The 25,353-nt window shown below is 36.3% G+C and overlaps 1 protein-coding gene across 2 annotated transcripts in view; it reads right to left on the bottom strand.

Annotated features, from left to right (window-relative positions):
* Positions 1-25,353, bottom strand: part of AKT3 (AKT serine/threonine kinase 3) — a 151,937-nt gene that overhangs the window by 60,958 nt on the left and 65,626 nt on the right. For both annotated transcript variants that reach the window (XM_027657331.1, XM_027657330.1), the window contains exons 3-5: positions 14,329-14,454; positions 2,301-2,412; positions 682-826 (exon numbers count right to left, since the gene is read on the bottom strand). In XM_027657331.1, coding sequence (XP_027513132.1) covers positions 682-826; positions 2,301-2,412; positions 14,329-14,454 — 383 coding nt within the window. The remainder of the gene's footprint in view (positions 1-681; positions 827-2,300; positions 2,413-14,328; positions 14,455-25,353) is intronic.

Here is a 25,353-nt window from a genome sequence, read left to right on the forward strand (position 1 = left end):
TCCATTCTTCAAGAAACATAGGACAAAATGCAAACACATAAGCAAATTTTTGACTGGCATCAGATCTTTAAAACATGCCCTCAAGTCATGTGTTTAACCTGTTGACTCAGGAGATACAACCACAGGTATGTTATGACCAGCAATGTACATGTTCCTATTTAAACCAAAACCTGCGAAAGACAGCAGAAAAAATAAAATGCTGTTTTCTTTTACTTCATTGAAAACTAAAGCAGAGTTATTTTCCCAGTTAGCAAAAAACAAGGTCATTAAAAGTGAAATTCTGCTAACCTTTCTCATGCAAATTACCTAATTTGTACTGGGTATTATTTGCATGAGAAAGGGGGAAAATGTACTTGTCTAAAGAAGATATTTTATTACCATACTTCTAAAAGAGCAAACAACCAAAAGGATGAAATAACGGTCAAACAATAAGCAGAATGTTAACATGTGCCTGAATGGTTGAACTTTGTTTTTCAGAAGTGCTGTATCAGATAGCATAACAAGTAAATAAAACTAGAGCAGTTCAGCTTTATTGAAATAAAACAAGTAAGTACCTTATGCTTGCAATACACTGAAATTTATGTAGAAATATTATTCCCTATATATTGTTTTACCCAACTAGACCATTCTACAAAAGTTAGTTACATACGAGTCCTGTCAGCTAGTTTTTAATGTCATTACCTTTCTTTTATGATGAGTTGTTGAAGCATCCATTTCTTCTTCTCCTATATTGTCTATCTGTGAAGTTGGACTACAGTTCATTCTCTCCTCTTCTTGTCTCTGAAGTCTGTCTGCTACAGCCTGGATTGCTTCTGTCCATTCTTCCCTATCATGAACGAGCCAACATCTCTATTAGAAACTCAAAAAATATGTTACATGGTTTATAATGTTTTTCACCTGCTACATTGCTTCTACTTTCAACTTTCATGTTACGCAGCAGAAGACTTTCATAAATTAATCACTTCAATTTCCTTCCAAATTCTGCATTTTATTAAAGGTGGTGAAGCTGACCAGAAAGGATCACTGTATGGTTAATTTAAAGAATTAGCAGTCTCTAATTTGGTAAGTATTTTACTAGTGGAAACTTGAAAACACTTGTTCCAGGTACAATACAACTCAGAGCATAGGATGGTACCTCTTATGCAATATTATCTGATAACAACTTGTTATTTTAAGAGACTGTTTGGTATTCCCCCTCCCTGCAAGACTTTTTCACAGCAAATAAATAAGATCTATTAAACCATATCATGTATTCAACTCTTTGTTTTTCTCCTCTTAAAACTCAACTTAAAGACTTTTTTTCAAATTCCCCTCAAAAAAGGGCCTCAAAGATAACTAAATTCCTAAAAGCATCCTAAAAACCAGTGGCTGCACTGGTGGGCAGGCCCAGATGAGGGTTCCTGTGGAAGGACAAGCAGGGCCAGCTGAGCCCATGGCTATTCTGTGTGCTGGCTGACCAGCACAGACACACCAGTTGGCCCATGAGCACAGTACAGCCCCACACAAGTGCAGTACCTGCTGATTTTCACTCATCCAGCAAGGGAGAGACGGGAAGAGTCTGGTGATATTTATTACTGAATAATAATGCAGTGGGAGGTACAGAAGAAAGATAGGGTGGAGAAACAGTACCAAGGTAGAATAAAAAAAATTCTAAGTGAATATACAAATGAAAAAGAAACAACAGAAAAAGCAAAGTTGTTGGTTATTTATTGATAAAAACAATAACAGACAAATCATAGTACTAGTTTCAACAGGACAGATGTCCACAGAGGGAAGATGCAGTGCCATCATCTAAGTGGAGACAGAATACAGAACATTTAGCAAGGTACATCACCCCATATCTTCTACATGCTTTTCGTGCATTAAAAAAGTTAATTCTTAAGAGTCTGTGGATGTTTATTTGAAACAAGAAAAACTAATAAGCAAACACAAAATAAATTATAATAAGCATACTGCTTTCTGTGCCAGAAAGGAGTACACTAGGAAGAGTAAGACAGCAAGGCTGGAAATACTTCAATCCAGGTTTTGGTTGTTCAAAATTCAACACTTCAGAGACGTATCATGACATAGTCTTGGCTTATTTGAACACTCTCATTCCACCTACTTGCAGGCAACTCTTATGCTAGCTATGAGCTCAGATAATATTTTACAGAAGCTGACTTAAAAATCTTTAACTAACTGCTCAGATGTGCTCAGAATGTCACAGTTCCAAGTGCTGATTGCTGTGCAGGCCCAGCAGAGACTCTGATGAGGCTTTGGCGTAAGGAACAAGAAAAGCAAAAAAAGAGTAAAACCCTCACCGTTCCTCCGGAGTGTCTACGTGGAACGTCCTCTCTATAACAGTGGTCCACTGAAGACATCTGATAATAAATGTGTTTGGCTTTGGTCGCTCTGTTTTCATTAGCTGACATTCTAGAGAAATACATGACATTGCCTTTTTTATACATTGTCAGTTAATGGGTGAAGAGCAAATAAAATTACTTAAATGAAATACACGCAGTTTATGTGTACCCATTCAGGATATATCCAGCACATACAAGGAAATATAGAACAGCAATATAACCACAGGCTTGAACAAAAGGTAGCAATAATCATAAGGTGAAGAAAACAGTCAGAGGAATTGATGAAACTTGTAATGTTGTCCATATAAAGAGTACCATCTCCATTTGTGAACTCAGTCTGTGTTATGAGGGTAAGAAGAGTATTAGATCCCAGATTGCTACAGTATGCCAAGGAAACAGCAGTAGCCACAGGCATATTTTTCCATCTGCACCTGGCAAGAGGAATATGACATTTTCCCTTCAACGGTAACCATGTCACAGTTACTGATAGTACTGTCACTTCAGGATTAGATTTATTGTAAAATACCCTATCTAAGAAAATTCAGACGTTGAAATTAGTCTGATTATTAAATGTAGAACAAACACACATACACACACAGTGAGGTTGCCCTGGGAAATCATCTAGTTCTCTTTATGCCCCAAAGGAGAATCAGGTCTACCTATGCTATTTCTCAACTATTTCTCTACAATCTTTTTAAAATCCACAAAAAGTAGTAATTTCAAAACCCCTGTAAGCAAAGTATTCCATCCAAGTATAAAGAAATTATTTTTACAGTTGGAAGATTTTTCCTCAGATTTAATGCAACTGTTCCTATAAATTCAGCATATCTGTTTTTGTCCTATTGACTAATACTTTACCTTTTCAGCAGCTATCCCTTTTAGACATTTGAACACTGTTTTATCTCTCTTCAGTCTTCTCCGGCCTAAGTCAGTTAAACCAATCTGTCCTCACAGGTTGTGCTTTCAGATCCAAGATCTTCCTTGTCCCACAGTTCTAGACATACCGTAAACCGCCTATTACTCTTTGGTTGCAGGACCCCAACGCTGGCAATTCAGGCAATGGTTCGACGACACTATGTATTAGTTTTGCGACGCAGCATACTGCATTAAACATGACCACTGCAAAACACTGACCAACTAGAACCTCTTATTCATGCAAATATATTTAAACACTTTTCTGGAGTTAAGGTTACTCTATCAAAAGTGTAATTTGTTTTCCTGCAGCTACCACAAATATCACATCTCATCTTCTGGAATGCTATCACTTGTTCAAACCTGATCCAGATCAAACATTCGATCTCAAATTATTCATCTGGTTCACAAATCAATCAATAATGATATGTTCACTTACAATCTGCTGTAACTTCCTTTTGATATAGCTACCACCTACCTGTTGACCCACACCTTTTAGCTGACTATTCATTCTATAGCATAAAACCTTGCACTTATTCTTGGTGAATTACATTTTATTTATTACAGTTAATGTCAATGCTTTACAAGTCACATGACATGTACCACTTCACAAGGCATGCTTTTCCTTCACAGAAATAAATTATTTTGGCTTGACATAATTTTTCTTCACAAATTCAGGATCCTGAAACCTCAACTATCATCCACTGCAACTTTTTTATTTGAAACAACCAAGAAGAGTGGAAGTGGTTATGTCTATTGATACTATTTTTCTTCTGCAGAACACCTCAGAAGCTTAATAGACACATGTATAAGGAGTAAAAGAGGAGTAAATATTGCCCTATGCAGATGCATGTTCCTTGATGAAAAAACTTAGGCACTCACCAAACATCTATAAATTATTACATAAGTCAGACTGCTCACTTGTCAAGGAGATGACATTCCATTTAACAAACGTTTCATTAACAAAGCAAAACAGTAGTTCATCCTCACTGCTTATATACACTCTTTTAAGTCTTGGATGGGATGAGAGCCATTCTCAACATGTAGAGGAAAGAGCTACAGCAGGATGGAAACAGGAAGAGGGAATTTAACACGAAAGCTGGGAGAGAAACAAAGAGGGCAGAAGCACCGTGAAGCAGAGCTGCTTAGCCTACTTAACACAGCTTGTAGCTGGGTGCAAATATTACTCACGAGTTCAAAGAAACCCCCATATTCAGGGATATGGTCAAAGTCCAACTGTGATCACAATGACGGTGAATTCAGGGTTAACAGGCTATTTGTTCTTAACTTCCCCAGTCGTAGCTCCAAGGAACACGTGGGGCTACCTTCATAGCAGAAGAGCCTAAAAGCATTGTCTGCTTTAAGATTACCTCATCTTACTCCTGACAAAACCATCCGCTCATCTTTAATCCTACCACACTTCAATCATGTAGGATGAAATTCTCTTTACTCGGTGTCTGCCTAAGCTGCACACTCCTGGAAAATACTGCTTTTTAGAGATGAGACTTAAAACTTGGCAAACCAAGATCTTTGATATCCTTTCAGTATTCCTGTAAAAATGTAAGGCATTTGGCCACATGTAATGTAAGGCATGTAATGTAATGTAAGGCATTTGGCAAATGTAAGGATAAGAGTGTAGTGGAAGGAGCGTAAAAAATTACAATTACTAAAGAATAAAATCACTGAAAATCTATGCATTGAGTATAACCAGAGGCTACAGCTATCTCCCATCTCTACACATGCTAAATGAAAAGCTCTTTCACCTATATTCATAATGTCTCATCCTCTTCCTCAGATAACACGAAAAAGAAACTACCTCATTGAGGCAAAATCCAGTGTACATAGATGGCATACAGCAAGTTATTTACAGGAAAGATGGTAGGAAAAAAAGACTAGGGAATAAAGGGAGAAAAGTGGAAATGGAACAGGAAAAAGACTGGAACCTATGTGAGAAAGAAAACCATGGAGGATAGTTAGAGTATAACTAAACTAGAACAGCTAGTATAGAGGAAGGAAGGTAAAAGAAATTGCCAGAGAGAAAAGCGAGGTGACTGCATTAGAACAACCTGAAGGCAAAAAGGTACAGAGACAAACCTGCAGAAAAATCTGTATCAATCAAAAAGCACATTCTCTCCAGTGCCTGTAATGGGACTGAAGACTTTGAATTTGACCATTTATTTTCTCTTCACAAATACATAAAAAATGCATACATTTAAAATGCATTAATTTAGGTTTTTCAACTCAAGTATGAAAAAACTAGAACTAATAGAACTACATCTGCCTATGTCCAAATGCTATCTATAATATAGTCTTTACCTATATAGAGGGATATACTATATATAGTATAAAAATATTTACATTGTTACATGTATTATGAAAATTTGTATCTAATATACTACCTATATTACTTTTTTTCAGTCAGTCCTCAAAGTGATGATGCACATTATTAATAAGAACAAAACATATGGATGTATATAATAAGACCTGGTACTACAAAAGAGTATTTACTCTCTGCATTTGCATTACAGATGATTAACTAAATCAACTACAGATAATAAAAAAAAACCCTTAACAATTGAAAATGGCACTGAAAACATTAAAAAAACCCCTCCAAACACATAACCCGCAAAATGCCATTTCCCTATGACTGAAGGATATTATTGAAAAATAAAATCTAGCAAAACTTAATTAGCTTTTGTAATATCCTGTTACAAGTGGCTAAAGACTTGATTTCCTTGTGGAAGGTCAAAAATTAATACATTCATATCGTTCACTTCTGAAGCAAAAAGAGTTTCGGAAAGAAGTGGAGGACCAGTGTATTTCTAAAAGTGGTGTGCTACCCATCCTTCTCTAGTAGGTAAAAGCAACTGAAGTCTGCTGATATTTAGTAGGTCCATGTTTCACATGCTGCTGTATACAAATGTATGGGATAAACAGTATTTCTGCCATGATTGCAACAGGAATAAAAACTTCTTTGTGAATGTCTTTCACCTACCACTAGGGGAAAAAAAATCTAATAAGATGAATAAGTGCTGTAATACACAGTTACTGCTAATTACCAAAATATTTTTCTACTAATTAGTGGAAAAACTATAGTAGTTTTAGACAGAGTGAATAGTTTGGAAACTACAAAAGCACAGAAGAAAGAGTGAAACTGGCTACTGAGAGCTGGCTCCGAATGCTCGAGTGATAGTTGGGTCATTACCAAGAGTAGAGAACATTCTACCATAATGTCTTCAAGTTTGCTACTATACATAAACATATGTAATTAAAGGGCTGAATCTCAACTCAAAACAGTTGGAAGTCTAAATTATCATTCAAAAAGATGAGTAAGCCAGTAAACAGACAGACTCAACTTTGTGTTCTTGTATGCTAGCCATCTACAACTTGGAATTACACATTTTAATACTAAAGATTTCTGTCTTCCTGGGATGAAACATCAGTCATGAGAATTTTCCCCTTTAAAATTAGAGGGAAGGAAAAACCTTGAGGGAGAACACTTGTTCAAAGCAGCAAAATACAAAATCAGTAACAGGAATAGACAACTCTGTTCCAACAAGTGTGTAACACTGCTTTGGCCACTTCTGGATGTATACAGAAAATGGAAAAAAATTAAATTATGACAGTATAAAGAAATAAAATGGATGTTTTTCTAGCACTGAATTTCTCTTTTTTAAAAATAACAAAAAAAAAACCAACAAAAAACACCAAGGTCAGGTACATACCAGAGGTTAACTTTCATCTCCATATCTACAACCAACCCAAAAATTCTAAAATGTTAGACTATCTTTTTCAAATAACTGCTACTATCTAAATTAAGTAGTTATGCTAGTTAAAACTCTCCTGAGCAACTCTAACTACAAACTGTATTTCAAAACGTTCTGTTTACTTTACACCATTCTGAACCACAGATGACAAAGTTTGCTTGAAGCTGTAATTACTCTGCAAAGCTGGGAAGCCAATTAGAGGGCCTGAAACCTGCCAGTTCCAAAAAAAAAAAAAAAAAAAAAAGCACAGATCATCTGTTCAGATTTTATTAAAAAGTTTAAAGTTTGAATTCTATAACTTTAACCATATAATCACCAGTATAATTTTCCTAAATGCAGTCATTCAGCATAAAAAAAAGAAATAGAAAGAGTACTAATATCATTTTATTATTTCATATATGAAAGGTTTCAACTTCAGCAGAGTGTGTTGATACGGCTAGACAAGAATACTAAACATACAAGCATCCATAAAAAATGCACTAAAAAATGAACAGAAGGTTGCATATCTGAGAAATTATTTCTAATACAGATTGAGTTTTAGCACAAAGGATAACTTCTTGTGATTAACAAATGATATAAAAAAAGAGTATCAAGGCACTGCTTGTATTGTTTAGAATATATGCACTTTTAAATATATAGAATGGTGTCTGTGTACAGATCTATATCTATCTATTTGCATTACAATTTAACCTTATTCTTACCTTGGTCTTTCCTTCACAGGATAAACATTTTTGTCCCAACCTTTGCCTATTCAATTGCTGCTCCAATTTTTTTTCTTTCTCATGTCAAAATTTAATGAACAAACTGCTTAAAAATGTCTTCTTCCATTATTGCTACTCTGCACTCCACACACTTCTCTGATGACCTTTTTTGTTAGACAAGGAGCAGACAACTAGTAGAACTAACACACCATTTTCAAAACACTGACACATGCTTTTGCTTATATACATAGGAAAAGCTATGGTTTTTACATATATGTGCAAATACATGTGTGTACTCACACACACACACCCCACCTTAGCTTTATGTCTCTTGACTCTCCCATTTGTTTACCCACTCCATATGGGAAACCTACTTTTCTGAAGCTTTCCTAAAGGTTTTGTTCTTTCTCACTACATCTTATCTAAGGGGAGTATCACCTTAAAAAATAAGTTTGGTCACACAGAGATTTATGTGAACAATTTATTATCCCTTCCTTGGTCCCAACAAATGCAGGTTTACCCTAAAAAAGTCATCCCCAAAACTGTTAAACAGATCATTTTTGTACATCGTACCTCTGATCATATCACTCTTTTCTTGGTATTCCTCATTTCTTACCCAGTTCTATAAACATCAAATATAGGTACCTTGTCAACATGGTCTGTCGCTGCAGCCTACCATCATCCTCTTTATCACTCTTTATTCAGTATCAAAATGCCATCCACCCTTTTACTCTCATAATTTCAGCACCAGTTCTCAAAAGCATTTCTAATTTCTGTTTGCCATACCAGTTCCCTTTTAAACTCTTCTTAAAACTCTCCTTCACCATGCCTTAAAAAACAAGAGTGAAGAAAGGAGGGAGGAAGAAAGAAAGGGATAAGATAGTAAAAATCTAACTTTGACAATGGATTAGTTGTTGATGTGCTGAGACCACTGCCTGTACTACAGGCTAATACTGTCTCATTGTTTTCTCATACTCCCCCCATCTGCTTACGTCCATCTGCTGTTCCTTGTTTTATATTTGGAATTTTAGTATTTTGGAGCATGGACTGAATTTTTGTTCTGTATGGGTAGAAATCCCACTTCTGCGGGGCTTGTCTCCTGACAAGTACTTATATGTGCTTTGATAATATAACAACATATATGACTGCAAAATAAACATAAAACCCCCTTTAATTATATTCCTTGAAGGTGCAAAAGATCAAACTTGATGCACTTCATCATGCTAGAAAGTCTTTTATTTCTAATACTTCAAAAAGTACCACAGTAGCATCCATTCTTCCTGGCATTACAACTAGTTTGCTATTTGCCCTGTCATGTAAAGAGGGAGAATGAAAATAGGAGATTTCTGCATGGATTTTGCCTGGGCTTTACTTTGTCTTCATGGAAACACCCCAATTTTATTTAAGAAACTGGGTTTATCACACTAGCATGAAAATTCCCAGGCCTGGCTTTTTATAAACTTAGACCTGCCATGCTTATACCAGGCCCTACATAGAGATAACTGGAAATTACAGGATGCTATACTGGTGTCTGAGAAAGCACTATCTGCTAAAATGGAAGGACGAGACCAAGGAACTCATATTCATTCACAGTCCAAGCCAACAACTGAACCCAAATTTCAAAGTCAAATGACAGAATACCAACTATACCATCCAGAAACCATTCATAAAGTAATATGAAAGCCTTCCAAAGAAAATTACTGGTCTAGTTTTCCAGAAAGCTAAACATTTCCCCCTCCAACACAGATCAAAATATGTCTTATACACATACAGATTTGAGTTTGAATTTCCATAGATGCATTTGCACATAGTGTATTACACAGAGATGCCTTTTTCTCTCCACAAGTGTTTTCAGGGTTGAATGAACATTATTTATTCAATTCCACTGTTATTATTTTGGAATAAAATCCACACCGTAATTACAAATATCCAGAGTTACATGCTCATCTCTGGGTTCATGTTATCCAGTGTTGTAACAATTTAAAAAAAAAAACTACTTAAATTTCATTGAAAAGTTATTTCTGGAATCATCCACAAGGTCATGTCTAATGCCAAGGCATTTTGATGTATAATTTAATCTCACTTACAACAGACATATATATTTTCCTACCTATTTCTTTAAAGAATGTCTTCAGAACTCTTTAAACTCTTAACATTATTCCCCTGAAACCTTTCAACTTTCATGTTTTGAAGATATTTAAATCCCAAAAATAATAAAATCTTGTCTCTGGCCCACTGAAACATTAAGACTAGGAAAAAGTTGCACAGATTCTCCATTTACAATAGCCAAGGTAAATCAATAATCACTTCTGCAGAGAAAATAAAATAAAGGAAAATTTATAAAATTTTACCTTCTCATGATAACTAAAATTTGCTTTTTTTTTCCAAAGACAAGAAAAATGGTAGCTGTACCACAGAGTGCTTAGAAAGCACTGTCTTTCAAGATAGGAAAGAAATTCCAGGTGACATCATTTTTGGCCAAAGCTCAAAGACCACTGAGAAGGGATACAGCTCTTCCCAATTATTCCACATATAAAGATCAAAATGAAGGCAAAGGGCCAATTCTTAGAGATACTTCATCCCAAATGTGCTACGTGATTACCTACATACTCATTGTGTATGTGAGAAGTATTTTTCTTTGATCAGTGAAGTCACACATGTTCCTTAAGTAAAACTGAAGTAGAACTCTTCCCCACTCTGCTTTCCCAAATAATGATGACAATCAAAGACCAAAGTGGTTTACACAAGGCAGCGTTGATTCCACTTACGCAACAGTGGACCAGTTGAAAACAGTGTTACGAGGCCACACTGGGGTTTTTTGGTCGGATTTTGTTGTTTGGTTTTATTTAATTGAAGCCAAAGTATTTTTAAACTGGTTCTGACTGCATAAATGCCTAAGCAGAAGCAATTTAAATTAACATATTTTATTTTGCAGTTGAAGTGGGCTAGAAATGCACACCCACACAGTTACCGTGACTCAGTCAATCAGGAGTATCTGTTTAAGCTACAGCAGCTTGATTACTTGCAACTGCTTCTTTCTACCTGAAAAGAGCTGAACTGATTTTGAACCAGCCAATTCAAGTAAGCTCACACTTCTGAATTTATCCCTGAAAACCAGTATCAACCGGTTTTAAGTTTTCACAATGAACTTCCCCCCAGTGTAATTACACCGCCTTCATTTATCTTCAAGTGCATGGTTACATACTACGGCACAGCTTTTTGTGAGTCTCAGTGTCAGGGCATGAGCATTAAGGGACTAACAGCATACTTCAAATACACAGCTCGCTCATCTCCCATTTAAAAGGCGGCAGTTCTGTTTGGTGTAAAATTGGCTGGCTCCACAGGAGAAGAGCCAGAGCGATTCCTAAACACTATCCAGTGTCACCAGATCTGACTGATTTGTTCACCCCTGGAGTTATGCAGCAGGTCCGAGATGCAGTGTGGAGTGCACACTGCTGCCTTCCATGTGCACCTGAGGTCGGGAGAGTAAAGTCCATTCAGGACACCTGAGGGCAGTCCTGCATCCTTCCCTGGGGCTCAGCTCCACCCAGCCCCACTCTGTTGCATCCTTCAGTCAACTCTGTTTCATCTTCAGTGCTCTAAGGGAGAGAGATCCCTCACCTCCATTACAGGCCCATGTGGTTCCACTGCATTTTGGGTGGCTGGCAATGCACTGAAGCATGTGTGATGCCTCAGTCTCTCCCTAAGTGAAGTGTCTATCTGTTTATGCATCCGCTTCCAAATGCCTTCCCCCCATATTTCCTCACAGAACACTCCAAGGAAAAGGAATGGTCTCTGAACACTACATCCTATGACAAAACACCATCCGATGAGAAAGGCTTTATTAGCAAAGACATATTTATTACTGAAAGCACTGTTAGTAGTATGTAAAATAACTTCATTCTCTCCAGCCTTCTTGTCATTCCCAACAGAGTACACAGATGACACAACATCAGGGAAAGGGTAATGCTCAGGTGTGGAACTTTAGGGAGCCACACTAGGAGAAATGATACAGTGACTGGGAAAGAACCTTACTTTTACAAAAGTAAAGCTCATATCACAGGACTGGAAGGCAGCGGACACTGGGGGGGAAATATTTATATAACGGAAGTAATTAGCTCGACAGAGCTGGTTATAAAGTTTTAAACTACAGAACAAGTATCATACAAAGCAGAGCTGTGCAAACTTTCAAGTGTTTAACTCCAACAGTACTATGAAAATAATACTGCAGCCTTGGCCTTTTCTGCTTAAATAACAACCTGCAAGCAAGAGCCAAAGATGTCTATCATCTGGAGAGCAAAAAGTAGACTGAGACCACATTCTCACTTTACAGATAGCTACAAAGATTACGTGAAGATAGGACTGTAAAGACATATCTTTAAGTCCCTGCCAACCTAATCAAGATGGTATTAACAGTGATCTCACACTCCATCTGCCTGGCTAGTAATTTATGAAAAACGTACTTCACTATTACAGGAAAAATATGTTGCACTGCTTGTGGCCACAAACCTACGGCAGCAGCTCAGGAACTCTTGGATCAGAGGCCATGAGACCAGTTCTTGACATTTACCAGGTACTTCCCATGAGATGTGATTCATTCATATAACAATTTTGTTTGTTTGTTTGTTTGCCCTACTGATGATCTCATCTTCAGACAGATAAAACAGCTGATGAAAAAATTTACAGTCCCTTACAATTTAGAGTGCAATACCATACTGTTTTGCTTTTCATCCTGTGAATTCTACACAGGCACTTCATTCAATTTCATGAGATTCTGAGTGATACATCTCCCTATTCTTGCACTGATCAGCAATCATTTCTGATAAAATTACTCCTTTTCCTGCCAGAAAACAGAAAAAGCCATCTTGCTTATCAAAATTGTATTTTTTTCAATTAGTATTGCATGCTTGTTCCTTTAGCTTGCATTGCCTTAGACTCAGACCTACAGGACTTGCTAGTTGCAGAAAGGATTTTTGCGGGGGGAGGAGTGGGAGGAGGGGAGAGGGAGAGGGGAGCAGTGGAGGTGGTGATGATGTCATTTTGGAAAACAATATAAAATCTTTCCATTTACAGTAAGGCAAAGTTCAAGGACAGCATTCTAATACTAGAATCACATAACGTGACCTCTAGGTACCAAAACCTCCCAACCAACAACAGTATAAACACACTGGAACTAATTGCTAATTATGTATTTCTTTGCTTAGCAGAACTACCACTTGGATCACCCTTTTAGTTGCTGTAGCAAGGGAAGATAGGACATGCAACGAAGAACATGGTAAAGCAGGACAAAAAAATCCCACTGTGTTTCTACAAATAGTCTTTCAGCTCCACACTAGGGAAAAGGTACCTAGAAAACTACTAACTGCATAAAAACGTAGTTAGAATATGCAGAGCAATAACTAAGGAATAATGGCTTATGTTCTAGTCAATTCCTACTCATATGAACAACTTAATGACATCACTGCTTTTATGCTGAATAGCAACATGGCAAAGCGAGCCTCTAATACTATTAGAAGGTTTGCACAGTCAATATCATTTGTAAGAATTATACTACAATCACAACATGCAAAGTTTTCCTCCTCTGGCTGTGAGACGAGACATGCACTTGGAGCATGAGATTATTTTCTTACCAAATAAAATACACAAATTACTTTGTATACACAAAGGCTGAATCAATCTCAAGAACAATTTCATCAAGAAAATAGGAAAATTCAGTCCCAGTAGCATTTGTTCCATCTTCAACAATGCAGACGAAGGGAACCCTTTCTGTAAATACACATACTCTTGCAGCTCCTAGACGCCTCTATAAAACTAAACACTGCCACTTACTGTATTACAGTACCTTAATACAATTTTAAAAGAAATTGGGTAAATTTTCTAGTGTTCTTCTGAAAGTTTCTATGTGTGATATCTGCAACTCATACTCCGGGAGATTTTTTTGTCCCCTTAATTTGGCTCCTCAAATACTTCCATTTCTATTCACAAACACCCTTCTATGAATCTCATTCTGCCAGATCAAAAAAACCTACAGATTTGTCTTTTAGAAACATTCTTGGAAAACAAGTAATCTTCACTTTATCCAACAGATACACACTTCGTAGTTTTGTTAATATATATGCAAATTGTCTGATTGCTTGAAATTACTGATTAACAAGGCTGGAGAGCTGATTACCTGATTATCCAAGAGAAAAATAGCTTAGCATGATTTTGCGTCATTTGACAGTCTAGATAATTTTCTAATTAGAGTTTTCAAGTGAATTCAGAGATACCAATGAAAAAGAGAGAAGAGGTCAATGATCTTTCTAGGAATTTTCTTCTTACAACAATCATTTGTCAAATGTCATTGTTATTTACAGACACTTCAGACACACATGCACAAAATTGAGAACTTAGATTTCCAAAAACATTCAAAACCCAACCCATGATAAAATCTTTTATGCTATTGTAAAGATACCTTGTAGAGGTAGAGGTAAGATTAGTGGTGCACTAGTATGGTACATAGCAAAAAACTTGCAGTGTTATCAATAAATTCTGAACTATACATGAAGCAATATATAGCAGATAATCTGTCAATATGATGAAAGAATAAGTACTGGAAATACATACTTGCCACAGAAAAGTTGTTGAGTGGATATGGCAGATCCACATCCTGGGGCTTCTCCTTATAGCCTATGAAAGAGCCATCTGTCTTTAGCAGGAAATATCTTGGCCGCCAGTTTTTTATATATTCTCCTAAAGTAGAAAAAAAAAGTTCATTAGTGTTGTAGAAAAAACCTAAACTTGAATATCAAAAAATATAAAAATAATATATCAGTGTCTAACATTAGTTATACCAAAATCTTTTAAGATATTTTCCATTTACAGAGAAAATCTTAACTCCCACCAAAAGAAGAGAAAATTGAATTGCAATGGTATGCCTGGACTGTAGAACGATGCCTCTGGAATAAGAAGCTACAAGTACAGTATAGTAATATTCCATAATTCTAAATTTAATCACACTACACTCTTTGAAAAATCCTACATCTTTACACCTATAAACAATTCAATTTTTTGTCCGAAAAAAAATAAGCACTACAGTTTGACTTTTAATAACCAAGTGAAATCTAAACTACTACAAGGTAGAACATTTACCCTGCTAAGCCAATGCAAAAGTCATTAATTTCCTCGAAACATACACTAAACAAATACAAGAAAATTGAGGGTAATTGAAAAACCTACAGAAAATACACTTAACAAATGTAACTGAGAGCAAAAGGAATAAAAAAAAAATAAGTAGAAGCCAATTACCTTCCAAGAGATAATTCCAGCAATAAACCTACCATCTCTATCTTCCCCCTACCCCAGGCTAAGCAGAAGATTCTGCAAGCTATGAGGTATTTAGGATCAGAAACATACAGAACACAAAGACAATAGCTTAATTAATGCTACTTATTTGCTATTAAGGGCAAAAAAATCTCTTTCATTCTATTATACTTTACAATACCACACGAAAATCCCACCAACAGTTTCAGTTTTAGAGTGCAGTTACTCAGTTAAGTACAGGCTACTTTAGATTTGCCCAATTTTTCCCATCTTTGTTTTCTATATACTCTGCAGAGTAAACAATGAGGACTTATTTAAACTTAAAATAAGTCACTGTTTCATCATTATACAACTGAAAATTTTAAGAAGAAAGTGTATTAACAATGCAGAATCTCCAATCACACCTAAGACTTCTCATCGTTTGCAAAATGCTCTGAATGAACCATTCCAGGGGCTGCACTGGTCCTGTGCTAAGCCCCAGACACTTACTGCTGTTTACCACCTCAGCACCCTGTTAGCTGTAGCTACATAGCTTTTAGGCAATTCAAAAGTCGGAAGGAAGTTTACATCCACCTAACATGGAGCTTACTTCATTAAAGGGTCATCTAAACATTATTAATCGCATCTTCACCTTTCCATCACAGCAATCAACTAATTGTCACTGAAGTTCCACATGGGAATCACTGGTATGGCCTTGATGAACTTGATCACAGCTTGTAAGAATTTTGATGATACCCATAGCCTAAAAAAAAAAAATCTAACTGCAGCCACTAAAATTTCTGATTTTCAAAGTAGAGAAGAGGGGTTGCAATAGGAGACGGAGAAGAGGAAAGAGAAGAAAAACTAACACTGGGCTATTCAGGCTGGCTTATGTTATCTGGCCCTCAGCAGGAAAACTTCCTATTTAGTCCTGCTTCTAGATAGCAGGGTACCTGCTTGATTTTTTTATATAGGCATTTTCATGTAAGTAGAAAGAATTGAAAAAGTCAAAGTATGACTTAATTTGATCACAAAATGAATAGAGCAGATACAGCACTAGTTACATTTGTATTGATGCAGAGCTTTATCTCAGACTTCCGGTACTAGCTGGACTGTGAACATCTCTACTGACACTGCCACTCTGAACGGATTTCACAATGGGAAATCCCAGCTAACAAGAGAGCATGCAATAAAAACCAAATCAAAACAAACAGGTATGAGATACTTTGTAAGTTGAAGAAGAAATGTAAGGGCAGTATAGGAAAATAAATATGTAACTTTAATATCAACAATGCAAACTACATCAGCATTATATAAAAAGGTAAATACTTCTTAAATTAAGTTTGCTGAATACTTGAAAAAGAAATAATCATAGGCCTAAGTAACGGTATGACTCATATTTTAGAACTATTTAAAATATGCCTTGCAACAAATTTGCTGAAATCTGCATGGACTCAAAAGTTGAAGCCAAAACAAAACCTTACATATCAGATCATCCAGTATAAGTTTTAAAAATATTAATATCCTAGTTGCTTTGTAAAAGAGATGATAAAGAGAATCTTCTGTATTTTCCTAATAAGTTATACCTCATTTCATTGTAAGAGTAAGTGACTGTTTATGAGAGAAAGTGCCAGTTGCTGGGTTTACAATCTATCAAGATCTTACTCTTAGTTCTAAGGTGGGTTAACTTCCATGTAGGCAGGCAGCTAAACGCACTGATGAATTCGAGGACAGCATGGAGACAGTATCAACATGCCCAAAGCAGGTCAACCAGGTTTCAAAGAGAGTCCTCCTTTCTGCAAGGAATAAACTGAAAAGGGAGATAAGCAGACTCGGCTCTAAGACTTAAGGGTGATAGGGGAAGTACACTTAGTAGTCACTCAGAAAAGAACAGAAGCCTTTGTTTACTTACATACACTCTCCAGGACTAAACCTATAGAAAAGGCGACCATTCTAACAGGTGTCCTTAGAGATCCAGCACACACTTCTCTGATCACTTACTCCCTCTTCACTGTTTGGGCCAACACTTAGATGGAGTATCTACTAGCAGCCAAATGCAAAGTCTCTTAACCAGAAAACCAAACAGGTTTCTGATCATCTATAGAGTTATGTGGCTGATGTTCTGCCTGGAGAAAAACCATTAGAAGAGTATGACTAGCACTTCCAAGCTCCTCTGAAGAGAGTTAGCAACTTTCGACAAAAGCTAATCATAGGACAGGTAAGTACCAGTTTACCCATGAGCACAGCTGTACCTCTGTCTTTGCTCTGCAAACTATAGCTAGACATAGAAAAAGCAATTTGAAAGCAATTGTAAAGCACTATGGCTTCATAAGGATCCATATGTTTCTTTCATAGACATATTTCTTTAAGGAATGGTTCTTCTAAACGGTTTCCCAACATTATTGATGGTCAGACTGCTTTTTCAAGACATCTATACAAACACACACACATAAACCCCCTAATTTTGTCTTGAAATGACCAATATTCCAATCCCTCTCCAAGCCCTATACTTGAATATTTATCATCTGCCCTACATTTATTTTGCAATTTAATTAACAAATCAGTGAACACTTTTGAGGACTAAAGTAAATGGTGGTATCAGTGAACAGTTCACTTAGCTGCTCAAGTGGTTTAATGGCTCTCGAATGCACTCTAGATGTTCTCTTATAACTGCATTCCTTCTACATAATCTGCCTAAAGATAGAAAATCATCTGAACAGACATGTGCTTACTGAACTTCCCTGAAAGAAATAGTCCATTAAAAAAAATGCTAGAGCAAAGCAGTGTATCTGAAAAGGAAAAACTTCCATGTCTTCTAACTGAGTAGCCTCACATTAAAAAAAAAAAAAAAAAAAAAGTACATTTTTTGGTATGAGCAATATTCAATCACTTTAAAGATATTTGGAGTGTATGTTTGTTAAACATCTCAACACAAGAAAACTAGAGGAAATTTACAACGGAAATTCATTAATTCAAGTGAAAAAAATTCCATGAGAAAGGATAAGTCCAGGCAGGCTAACCAAACCACAAGATATCCTGACAATTTAATGAAATGGAGCTGCAGTACTTAAAAAAGCAGTGAATCTGCCATAGAGAATTAATAGGCTTGTACCTGCTTCCTGCTGAGTTAATGTAAGTTAAATTATTATTTTGCCTAAATTTATACCCTTCTAAGTTGAAAAACACGTTCTTTTAGGATCTGTTTATTAGACAGTAAGAAGAGGTTTCTAATTGCAACCACTGTAGCAAAGAAAGCCAAGTAATTCCTACATCATTTTAATTCTAGGCAAAGTTTTTAAAGCTACTTGAGAAAAGTGGCACTAGAATATGTATCTCGCTGATACATACAGAAAATAAATACATATGCAGACACAAAGCACAAATTTATAATCAATTTTATGTTTTTGGGGTCTTCTCTTTTAATAACTACCGAGAGAATACACCCAGAAGATGAACACAGCAGTATATGCCCGAAGCACATGAAAATGCAATCTGATCTTCATGCAAAAAGCACCCTCGTAACATGCAACTCTTTAATTAACGTTGTATTTAATAATACACTGGCTAACAACAGTAACACAGAATGCTTAATGAAGGTTTGTTTAGAACATGACCCTCACGGTTGCCTCTTTATTCGCCCCTGTACTGCAGCCTTAATGATTTTTCTTTTCTGCCTTTGGCAGACAGTAACAAGAATCCTGCCTTCAGGACATTTCACAAACTATGTTTATTCCAGCAATGCAATGTTGGTAGTTTTGATACTGCTGAAGAGCTTCAGAAACAAGAGCTTTCTAAGAAATCATATGAGTAGTCAAAAAAAATCCTTGTTAGACAAATGTGCCACTCAAAGTTTGTAATTTTTTTACTTCACCTCAAAACTCAAACTCTTTTCACACTTATTTTTCACCTCAGATTTGAGAGTTGCTATTGTTAGCCTCACCACTTGTAATCCTGAAGCATATGGAAATTTAGCCATTATTGAAAAATTAATCTGTAATTTAAAATTAGTCTTGTTATTAAAAATGTATTTTTTAAAATAATCACTTTGAAAAACATCTACATTTTTCAATATGTAAATGGTTTCAGAGGTGTGAAGGAAATGTCTTTAATATACAGTGCTGATAAGCAACAGAAACCTGAGTTCAAAAACTTGCTTCCTTAAAAGAAGCAACAGCTGCCACACAGACATAAGTGAGATTTAAGGGGGGGGGGGAACAACAAGAAAAAGCAAACTGAAAAAAAAAAAACCACCTCCAAGAACACACCAAAATTCTGCCTCTTGTCTGTTTCACCAATTTATTCAAATGGCTTTAATAGAAATAATACACAAATATTGCTTTCCCTTCTTTTTTGTTAAATCAAACTCCCTACAATAACATTTAATAAACAGAGAGGGAAAAACATGACTTTATTTAAGACCATTAAACAAAATTATTTAAAAGTCAATAAAATATCCATATGCAATTTTTCTTTAAAAGAAACAACTGCAATTAATGTCAGGTCAAATGAAATTATCAGTACCAATGCCAGTGGTTTTGAGATTGAATTTCCTTACCTTGGCCCTCTGAGGGCAGTGTTACCTAACACACGATTGGAAGCATCAGCAGACTATTTGATTAAGTCAGTAGACACTATGTAAATGTAAAGCACTTCTCTTAGAATATTTTACTTACTTCTAATTTCATTATAAGAAATTTGCTACTGTAAAAAATAAAATAATTGTTTAAAAAAATTAGAAAGTATAACCTGTCCTCATAATTTGATATGTCCTTCTATCTAATGTAAATGTGTAATCATACATCACATATTTTACAAAAATCTTATTACATGCCAAAAAATTAAATGAAATTGATTTTTTCTAACATGCTTTAGTGTTTTAAAAGGTATTTTTATCACATACCCTCTCCCAAGTCTTTGCTGGTAGTTCAAAGAAAAGCAGAATTTGGAACTAACACTTTCTGATTCTCTCTTACAATGAGACAGTGATCATTTATTTATACTGTTTTCCCACAGTTCCCAGTAATGCTGAATGACATTTTGAGCACATCTGTACTTACATTACTCAAATTAATTTTTCCAGTCCCAATTGGGAAATAGGAAACATTTCATGCTATGTGTGGGCATTGGCTTATACCACAGCTAGGTTTCCATAAAGTTTCTTGCAAACTGGAAAGTTTATGTGAGAAAGTTAGAGTGCCTTTCACTGTGCATGACAGCGCAATGATCCAGCGCAGATATCAGTAAGACTGGTCACTTTATGTTCACCTATTTATAGGTACGTGGGCAGAAACCAGTGAAAACCTCACAGATGTTAATATTCTGCAGAAGGCAGCGAGTAGCCTCGGGTATGAGCTCTAGAAGTGGCTCAGCTGAGCAAGGGGAAAGGAAAGGAGGGACAACTCTCTGCCCTCCATGCCAGACAAGATGCACCAAAGAGCTGGCAAATGGTAGATTCTTTGTTCCTGAGGCAGTACAAAGCAGTGACCAAAGAGAAGGGCTCCTACTAGGAAAGAAGATTTCTCCCAAGCAGAGAAGCGCAGTCAGGACGAAGACATGGAGGCAGCTCTCCATGGTCTCAGGTGCACACCTCTGCAGCTAAAGCGATGGGGAGAACCAATTTCCTCAATGGAAAAATTTTCCCTGCTCTACTTCAGGGGTTTCCTTCCCCCAAGGTTGTGAATGTAACCTGCACACATGTTCCAGGGTTCTAGGGTTCAAATGACCAGCCACCATGGCTTTTTCATTTTGATGGAATCAGTCACTGCCCTATCTTGTATAAACGCAGCAGTACTTCAGCTCCTGCTGTTTATTCAACCCTTTTCTGTTGCATTAATAATCTTTTCTCTAAAACATGTAAAAAAAAATCTAGAGAAAAATATTCAATAACAGAGACATATCACTATTCAAACATAAATGCAGTTTTCAAACTGGGCATCTACAATATCCATTCAAAATTACTGATGTGTTTTGGCATCTCATGGAAAATAAATGTTCATTTTCATATGCACGAAATTTTGTCCTTTTAAAAAATCATACCAGAAATACTGAGCTAGCTGACATCCTGACAAATTGAGAATTGACCTTTACCATGCCCATTTTGAGCCAACAGGAAGAAAAACTTGCCAGTTTCAACATCACTCTCCCTTCCCTTTCATTCTTGAAGGATAAGAATTAGAACAATAAATAAATTAAATAGCAGTTGATATTACCACATGCTGTCTGGAATAACAGAGTCCTGTATTGCATCAGCATCCCTGAGCAACAAAGGAGATCAATATTTTCTAAATATGCCTGCTATTCAGGAATGGAAAACCAAGGTCTGTATTCTGGAAACATTTAGAGACAGTGTTCACATTTTCTAAATTTCTCTCTTGCACAGGGATTTACAGCATAAAAGCCCAAAAATGCTACACTATTTAGCTGCTTCTCAGAGCAGCTTTTTATTTTTTAATAGTGTTGAGCTGTACTTGTGGTAAATGCAAAAAAATATTTGAAATATTGTGTCACGTATTTTTTTATAGCTAAAACCTTACTGTTCTCAGTAATTTTAAATATTTGTAATTTTTTTATACAAGGCTATCAGTATCAAGTGGTATTTTGTATACCAGAAAAAATATTACTTTCCTTTCTTCTGGTTTTATCAAGTGCTAGTAGACCAAAGGATCTTTTGTAGATTTTGAAAATATTTTAAAGAGTAGGACGAGTATACGAATATTTATCTATAAATTACAGTGAATTAGACAGTCAGCTACAGCAGCAAAAATTTAAATTCATGTACTTGGTAAAAATTTATTAAATCAAATGATTAAAATATAAATGCTTTTTACATGTAGCCAAGGTGAATTAAGCATCCTCTTAATACTATCTACATACAAAATTTTGTAAGACAGTTAACACTAGTTTGTACTAGAAATTTCAAAATTTCCATTGTTTGCAAAGGAGTATGATAAATTTGACAATAGCATTACCATTCAGCTGAGTTTCTTTAACAGATTAATGCGTTGTCAAAATTATGTGACTTTTCACCCCTTAAAACTTGTACACTTGCTAGCATGTTTTCACAAAGCAAACTGTCTCTCTTTTAGAACTGGCACATTGCAACAATTTTAAAATAGCTCCTCTGAACTTTCTCCTTGTCACTAGGTGTGCTCTTAGCCTCAAATCTTGCCAGGTGCCAAAAAAGCCAGCACCAACACCATTCATCTACGTTTCTTCATCAAGCACATCGCTGAAGTCAACCTTTTTGCTTTGTCACTTAGGCTGCATCACTTGCAAAGAATCAGTACAAGATATACAGATTCCTCAAACTGCTTGAGCTGAAACAGCTCCACTACTGCTGTACACACCAGGAGATCTTTTTGGTTGCATGAAATGCTTCATGATATACAACAATGCAGCACTACCCAGAGTAACCGAGCTTCGCACCAGTAGGGACAAACACCATAATTCTGTGAAGAAGGACCAACAATGCAACAGGTAAAAAGCAAATCTCAATCTGCAGTGCTGGTGACCTCTGTCTAGACTCAGACGCAGAAATTGGTACTTGGGTAGGAGGTAGACACACCTGAATATTCAGTTAAAACTGACATAACCTAAAATGGACATCTTCCACTCTGCCACAGTGACAACAGAAAGGCACAGCACATGCTCCCATCAGTAGTTATTGTTACCCATGACCTACAGATGCTTATCAGACCTAGGATGGAAGATACAATAAAAAGGGGTTCCTTCGCTTTTGGTGAGGGCTTGGTGGGAAGCAGTGGTTAGGTTCATTTCAATAATATTTAAGTCACAGTGTGACTGACCAAAAAACCCTAAAACGTGTTGATAACTGGAAGACATGACTGCAATCCATAGCCACGCTGGCCTCAACCACTATTTAATTTTCCATTTTTCAGTTCAACACAGATATCTGAATGTTGAATGTCAAATAATACTAGAGAAAAAAAGTCATTATTTAAAAAGTTTTCATTTTTACCTTTAAAGTAAGAGATCACCTGGACAACAGTGCTTTTGTTTAGCCCTTTTTGGGCTAACTTAATTTCCCTCCCTTTATATCCTTTCTCACACTTCTTTCATGTTATCTTGGAAACTCATCATGACCAGAAATCACTGAACAAGAAATAAGAAAGGATTTTAGTGGAAGAAAGAAGAATGTATTCCTATAGAGTGATCCAAATTTATTTTATGTGCAACTGTAAAATATAAGTTATGCCTGACCAGCCCTTTGCCTTCGGAGAAAGAACTGAAAATAAGATCAAGTGAAAGAGAAAATTAGTTGCTAATCTCATTCTAACCCCTAGCATTTACTTGCCTACTCTGTAATACTAGACAATCACCAATTGGTACTTTCCGCATAAGAAAAGCTCAGGATGCAGAAGTAGGGGTATGCAACCTACTAGTCTTGAGGCAGACAGACAAAGCTATGTAAGAACTTGTAAAGCACCTGTCTCCCAAACGTTTGAGACTGAAATAACTGCATTACTCTTTCTACATCCACAAGTACCAAATTTGTTAAGTCATTGTTTTGTTTTTTTAAAACCCACCACATGGAGAAATCAGAAGTTTTCTTCCCCACAAGAAAAGGCTCTTTTTAGGAATAAACAACGGAGGGAGGGAAGATATTAAACTCCTGAACTAATTAACAGAAGTAAGAAAGGCGGTAGGGGACAATGATAATTAATACATACCCTCCTCCTAACCAAATCTCCACATACATTCATTCTGTATATGCACACACAACAGCAGCATCATAAACCGTCTCAAGTTCTTGCCATTATTCAGTTCGACATCTGCACATGTTTATGCGTCTCTCCAAACAACCTCTTGAACACCCTGCTGGAGCTGTCATTTTTTTCTTCTCCCTATCTGGCAGATGGCAAGTCAACAATCGGCATCAACAGCAGCCGAATATCTCCCCCCTCCATCCGACCCCCCTAAACAGACACAATAATAACTTCTTTGTGCTTCCCCACAATGCAGCTGCTTAAACCATTTCGCTACAAGGCTGCTTTGCCTTAATAAAAAAAAAAAAAAAAAAAAAAAAAAATCCCTTCTGTCAAGTCTAAAAAGCAGCATAATGTTAAGCAAGCTAAAGCCACAGCACAGCTGCAAACGGGCAGACACATTGACAGCTCCTCCCTTAACAAAGCCCTGTGAATTGAAGGGGGTTCATCTGAGGCTCACACAGTAATTAGTATAAAAAAGTCCGACAGCCTCTATTATGCTAGGAAAAAAAAACTGGACAGAACTGGGCTGCTGTTTTGCGTCAAGAGTTCTGCTGCAGAGTAGATAAATCATGTTGGGTTTTTTTCCTCTCTTTTTAAAGACAGTAATAAGGAGGATGAGAGAAGCTAATTTGAAAACTTGGACACAGTAATTGTACCATATGGTGAGCATTTATCCCTTCTGAAATACACGCTAACAGTCACTTACATGCACAGTGCTTTGTTTTACAGTTGTTATTCTCCCTACCATATTCATAAAATGGATCTGAATATCTGATACTCCAGAGAAGTTGTGTGTAATTAGCAGCAAAACTGCCTGAGCTTAATATATTGGCCTAACATAGCAAACCAGTTAATTGCAGAAAATCCCATGCCCCCAAATTTAAATAGTGTCCACTTCAAGGATTTTTTTATTTCTCTAAACTGGCTAAATATCACACATAATGAAGTTCAGAGGAATTATTTATTGACACTAATACTCCTTGATACTGTTGGCACTAAAACACGAGTGGGAGGTATTCTTCTTTCCATCCAATGCAGTATAGAGAAATTAATTCAAGAACCATTTAAGAGTAACCACAAAATACTTCAGTTCCATCACATTTGGGAAAGAAACTACTCCATAAATTAAAGGTGAAACCGAACTTCAACCTGGGGCACAGGAAATAAAGACTTCAAATCCACTCCCCCACCTTAACCCCCATTTTCATCCTGGATCATATTTTGCAATGCTTTTGTTAGCAAACCAAATGCTCTGTTCATAAGGACCTGCAAAATTTGGAAAATATAGCACCCAGCCCTCAGGATCTGCTTGCTCTTTACCGCATGCTTCCAGCTTTTAACCCTGTTCATACAATTATATCATCATGGAATCACAGAAGATAAGGAATCAGTTGAGTGGAGATGGAAGAACTTACGTTTCCTTACATAAAAGAAACACTGTAGTTAAATGGGAAAATTATTAAATCTTAAATTACTGCTTTCAGAAAATAGGATGTAGTAAATTTCCAAGCAGGGCAAATATAAAACTCAAACAGAATGAAAGATGAAAATTTTGTGAAAAATTACCCAGACACAAAATGAAGTCTGCAGCTGAGCATTATGTACTTGCAAAGAACCAGAA

This window comes from Corapipo altera, unplaced genomic scaffold (genome assembly GCF_003945725.1).
Source record: "Corapipo altera isolate COAL_440 unplaced genomic scaffold, ASM394572v1 2c, whole genome shotgun sequence".
In the NCBI taxonomy this organism is placed as follows: Eukaryota; Metazoa; Chordata; class Aves; order Passeriformes; family Pipridae; genus Corapipo; species Corapipo altera.